At 65.1% G+C, this 5,034-nt stretch overlaps 1 protein-coding gene across 1 annotated transcript in view; it reads left to right on the top strand.

Annotated features, from left to right (window-relative positions):
* The window catches only part of PDZRN3 (PDZ domain containing ring finger 3), a 75,962-nt gene that overhangs the window by 10,377 nt on the left and 60,551 nt on the right, over nt 1-5,034 (top strand). The window contains exons 2-3 of the mRNA XM_039837972.1: nt 1,146-1,232; nt 3,704-3,802. Coding sequence (XP_039693906.1) covers nt 1,146-1,232; nt 3,704-3,802 — 186 coding nt within the window. The remainder of the gene's footprint in view (nt 1-1,145; nt 1,233-3,703; nt 3,803-5,034) is intronic.

The raw sequence follows: 5,034 nt of genomic DNA on the forward strand, positions 1-5,034 counted from the left end.
CATGTGTGAGTGCGCGTGTGTGAGCATGTGTGTGTGCGTGCATGTGCACATGTGTAGGATGTGTACGAGTGAGCATATGTGCGCGTGTGCGTGTGCGTGTGCGTGTGTCCTCGGCACGCCGTCCTGAGCAGGCAGCTTCACCGGGACACTGAGGCCCCCTTTACCCAGGGAAAGGAGAAGGCGAAGTGGGACCAGGAAGCGGATGTCAGAGCAGAGTCTCTATGACGAGCAGTCGGTGTCTTTAGGGACGCTTATAATGAACTATTTCACTTTTAAGTGACGCGTTCAAACGCCACCAGGGTCACATGGAACCGTGAGCAGGGCAGGCGCGACCTTGGAGTCTGCACGCAGGACGTGCCTTTCAGACCAGGAATAGTGCCGGGAACGTCCACCAGTGGGGGCTCGCGTTGGGCAGCAGGTGTCACGTCACCAGTGGGGACCCACGTCGGGTGTCAGGCAGTGCCCAGCTGGGTCCATCTCACTCGTCAGCTGCTGACCTGCGCGTTCACCTGGCAGCCCAGACTCTTGCACCCTCGGCCGGTGGGCTGCGTGCTGTGCAGCCTGCCTGGGCCCCTCCCCTTGTGTGACGTCATAGGGCTGACGTGATCCACCCAGTGTTCTTGGTCAGACAGCCCCGCATCTCCTGGGACATGGCACGCCACCCTGAGAGGTCCTGGCCCCTCACAGCAGGGGCAGAGTTTTTTCCCTGCCCCCCGTGGTTGCGTCTGATGGCCCACGCCCTGTCCCCTGCCTCCCGAGTGCAGGTGGCTGCTGGCACGCCGTACGTGCACTCACGCCTCCGTGGCACGGCAGTCTGAGCCATCGGTGACCTAACGGGAATGCTGCTGTCGGGGTAGCCGTGTGCACAGCCCACGCTCGCCGCCGTGCACAGGCAGAAGCGCCTGTGTCGCCGGTGGCAGGTGCTCAGTGGCCGTGCGTGGTCACTCCCGGGTGGGAGAGCGTCCAGACCGGCCTGTGACCTGGCCGCAGGGCTGCGTTTCAGCCGGGCCCAGGCCCCCTGGTTAAACGTCCCAAGAGGCGTAGAATGTCACTGGTCCGCTGGGCGACCGTGAGTCCTCTTAGCCAGAAGGGAGGTTCCTGCCCTGTGTTCTCCGTGAATAAATCTGACCATCTGTTCCCTCCAGGGCGAAGAGACCAGAAGCCTGACCCTCGTCCTGCACCGCGACTCCGGCTCCCTGGGCTTCAACATCGTGGGCGGCCAGCCGTGTGCGGTATGTCCCGCCGACGGGCGTCCTCGGCCTAACGCAGCCGGGAGAGGGCCGGGTCAGGTGGGGCTCCTGGGCCCCCCCACTCCACACTGTCACCCGCACGGCCATGTGGCCGCGTCTCCCAGCACAGCATTGTCCCCGCGACACAGACCCGGGCACACGCCCGCTCCCCGCAGTCGGATGGCGCCCGCATTGGGGTGCCCTTTCCCCTTCCCCCGACCGCAGCCCCTCGTCCCCCTGCCCATCTCAGCCCGTCCTCCGGAGAGGACGCCCAGGTCAGACCTGGTCCTGACCTGCGAGGACCACGTCTGTGACAGGCTGTGGGGAGGGGCAGAGGGTGGGGTCCGGCTGTCCGCTCTCCAGCGGGGTCACCTGTCGCCTGGGTGCTGTCAATCATCCGTCGCGCGTTCATTTCGCTGTTTCCTCGTTATCAGCCTTAAAGGGAACTAGTCAAAGGCAGGGACCGGAGACCTAAGCGGCTGATTTGACAAAGACTGTTGACCAGAGCTGTCTGCTCGGGCTGGGGGACATGCTGGAGGCCCCGGACACTGGGTCTGTGGCCGCTGAGTTTGTCCTGCTGGGACATCAGGCAGAAAACAAGAAAATCCGAGTTACAGGCCGGAGGGCGGTGGCTCATGTGGGGACGGTGGCACGTGTGGGTTCCAGGGGGCAGGGACCCTGCCTGCGTCGCTGAGCAGGGCGGGAGGCGGTGACGCTGAGCCCTAAGGGACGGGAGCTGTCGCCGCCCAGCAGTGGCCGCATCTCGGTGGGGAAGTCGAGGGCCACCCCGGTGTCCACGGCGGCCGGCCCGTCGGGCTGGTGGCTGCTGCCCCCCGGGTGGCCGGGGCAGCTCCTTCACGCAGGACAGCAGTGCGGTTTGCCACGTCGAGTGACGCGGGCTTGTGCTGGACGTAGTGTCTGCAAAATGCGCCAAAGCCACAGCCGCAGCTCTGCCCACCAGGAGACGCGGGACAGTGGATCAGAGTGGACGCCCGTCTCTTCCTTGCTCTGTGGACGTCGGCTCCGGGAGCTCAGGCTGCCCGTTGATCCTCGCCGGCTCTCTGAGACGCCTCTGGTTGCTCTGCTGGAATATTCCGTAGCCTGGACTGTCGGTCCTCTGAAGTCACGTGTTTTCGTGAGTTCTCTCCGTGGGGACAGCATTGCGCTCAGAGCACATCTAAGAGTCGACGTAGCCTCGATTCTGAGCTGGCCCGTGTTGCGTTTTAGCTGTGTGACCTTGGGTAAGTCACTTGAGCTCTCTGCGTCTGGCTGTGCATGTGCGAAATGGAGAGAACCAGCTCTCACCGGACTGCGTGGGGCTCACGGCCGACCCGACCCCAGCCCGTGCCCGGCGAGGCAGAGGCGTCCACAGCTGCACCCACACGTGGTGCCCACGCGGGAGCTGCTCGGACATGCTGGCCCGCATGTCGCTGAGGCCACAGTGGGAAGGAGGCCCCTGGACGTTCGGACGGGGCCGGAGCTGAGTAGGGTCTCTGGATGGCCAGCAAGGCCCGGCGCCCACAGCCCGCTGACCCCTCGCTCGCTGGGCATTGATGGGATCGGAGGGCAGCGAGACACCCGCCCTGGTCACGTTGGGAGAAGCACCTGACGCTCATTTCGGGCTGTGATTTTGGTTTCTCTGGAATCGTGTTTGTGACTGGTGGTGGGGGGCTGGGGCTGCGTGTCCCACCCCGGTTTCCGCCATGCCGCCGGAGGGGCAGGCTGGCGGTCACCCACATCCAGAGTCGGCCCCGTCCTCTGCGGAACACGGGGTTTTAGTGCTGCTTAAAGAGGAAGATGTTTCGCAGTTTTGTTGTTTAACGAACGGGGTTTTCGTGAGTTTGCAGTGGTGACCGCTGTTGCGATGGCCCCGCGGCACATCCCGAGCTTGCCGTTCTAATGGTTTGTTTGGAAAAGACACGCGCTGTGCTGTTTAATTTGCAATTGCGTCTGTCGATCACTGGGACGTAACGGGCCTGGAGAGAACCCAGCCATCCGTGGGAGGGGTGGTCCCACCCGAGCCGCGAGGCTTCCTATGAGCTGCTGGAGCTTTTAGGTTTAGAAAAAAGGGCATGAGCAGCGAGCCGTGTTCCTCCCAGAAAGTTCCGGTCCAGACGCCCAGAGCTGCGTGGTCTGCGGACAGTGAGGCCAGGGCGGCCAGGTTTGGGCTGGTGGCGGCCACTTTCCTGATGCAAATTGGGACGGAGCTAAAGCAGCTGTTTGCACCTCCAGATCATCCGACGTGGGGAAGCCGCTAAGCGTTAGGGAATTAGAAGCGTTTCCGAAATGGTGAAAAAGCTGTTGCGTCTCACGAAACCGTGTGGGGAGGACGTGGCAGCTCCGAGGGGAATCAGGTGGTGCCCTCTGACCCCGCGCGCTCAGGCCGGGGCTGAAGGGGGTCGCGGCCGCGCTGCGCGTGAGCCAGTCCCGGGGCTGGTGCAGGCGATGCTCACGCGTGTGTCCTCTCTCCACAGGACGGACCGTCCGGCGCGGGCATCTTCGTGTCCAGGGTCGCGGACGGCGGGCCGGCAGCCAGGGATGGGGGCCTGCAGGTGCACGACCGGATCGTCGAGGTACGTGCGGCCGCCTGTCTGTCCCCGGGTCCCCCACCTCGGCCAGCGTGTCGGCAAGGCGTGTGCTGGGCAGAAGGGTGGACGCGGCGTGGTGGCTGCGTGGGACGGGCGGGCGCCGGTGGCCACGGTGTCCAGCGTCAGCGTGGTCGTGACACACAGAGACGCCGGCCCGGAGCACTGAGGTCAAGCTGGGCGCTCGGCGTCATGTGCTCTGTCCCGTGAGCCGGCGTGTCACATGGTGCGGAAACCCCGGTGAGCTGGTGGCCGCCCCGCCTGGGCCCCGGGGAGAGCGCTGTCAGCTCCGCGGTCACCGATGTCCCAGCGTGCACAGCTCGTGTCCCCACGGCCGTCCTGTGCTCCGCGGGGCCGTCCTCCTGTCCTCTGTCACTGGGAGGGCCGGCCTCCTGGGGCGTGCGGGCGAAGGCCGGCCCCCGGGACGTTCGCACGCACGTCGAGGCGCCCGCGTTTCCCTCGGCGGAGGACGCTCTCGCCTCCTCACTGGGCTCTCGACGCAAGGTCGGGCAGTGGCGGTTTGTGCTGGTGTTTGTTTTCGGCCTGTCTGGTCACACGTTTAATGGACAAAACGCAGCTGGACTTCTCGGGTCTCGTAGGAGGGAAAAATGAAGCGCGAGTCTGCGGGCCCCCCAGGCCGGTGGCCGTGAGGCGGGTCAGGAAACCGGACGAAGCCCACACGCCCTGCGATGCTCGTCTTCCGGGCCTGACTGAGTGGCGTCCGCTTCGGTGTCTTCCTGGCCCGTTTCACAAGCCGGGGGGCGGGGTGCAGGGCCAAGGGGGCTTCCGTGGGTACAGGCGGGTGTTGCTTCCCCGTGTCCTCGGACACGCGTGTGCAGGGCGATGCGGTCCCCCAGGACCCCGGCCGCGGGAGGCTGCGGCCCGCGCTCGTTGCAAGGACATTGCTGACTCTTTGTCCCATGGCCTGTGGCGGGTCCGTCCTCAGAGAGCTTCGTGCTGGGTTCAGTGTCGGCCCCGTGTCCCGGCTCAGTCCTCGGTCCCCGGCAGGACGTGCTAGGGCAAGTGTGCTCTCCCGGGGCGTGGATGCGGCCTCGCTGTCTGTCTATTTTTGGGGGGAGGATACATTTTCTGTGACTGCTCTCTCACCAAGTTTTTGTTTTCCTGAGGCGCGTGTGTGCTCACCGAGTTCGGGGGGCGCATTCGGGGTCCGGCTGAAACCACAGACAGGGCATGTGTTCCGAGCACTGGGCCTGCGATGA

This window comes from Pteropus medius, unplaced genomic scaffold (genome assembly GCF_902729225.1).
Source record: "Pteropus medius unplaced genomic scaffold, Ma_sr-lr_union100, whole genome shotgun sequence".
Classification (NCBI taxonomy): domain Eukaryota; kingdom Metazoa; phylum Chordata; class Mammalia; order Chiroptera; family Pteropodidae; genus Pteropus; species Pteropus medius.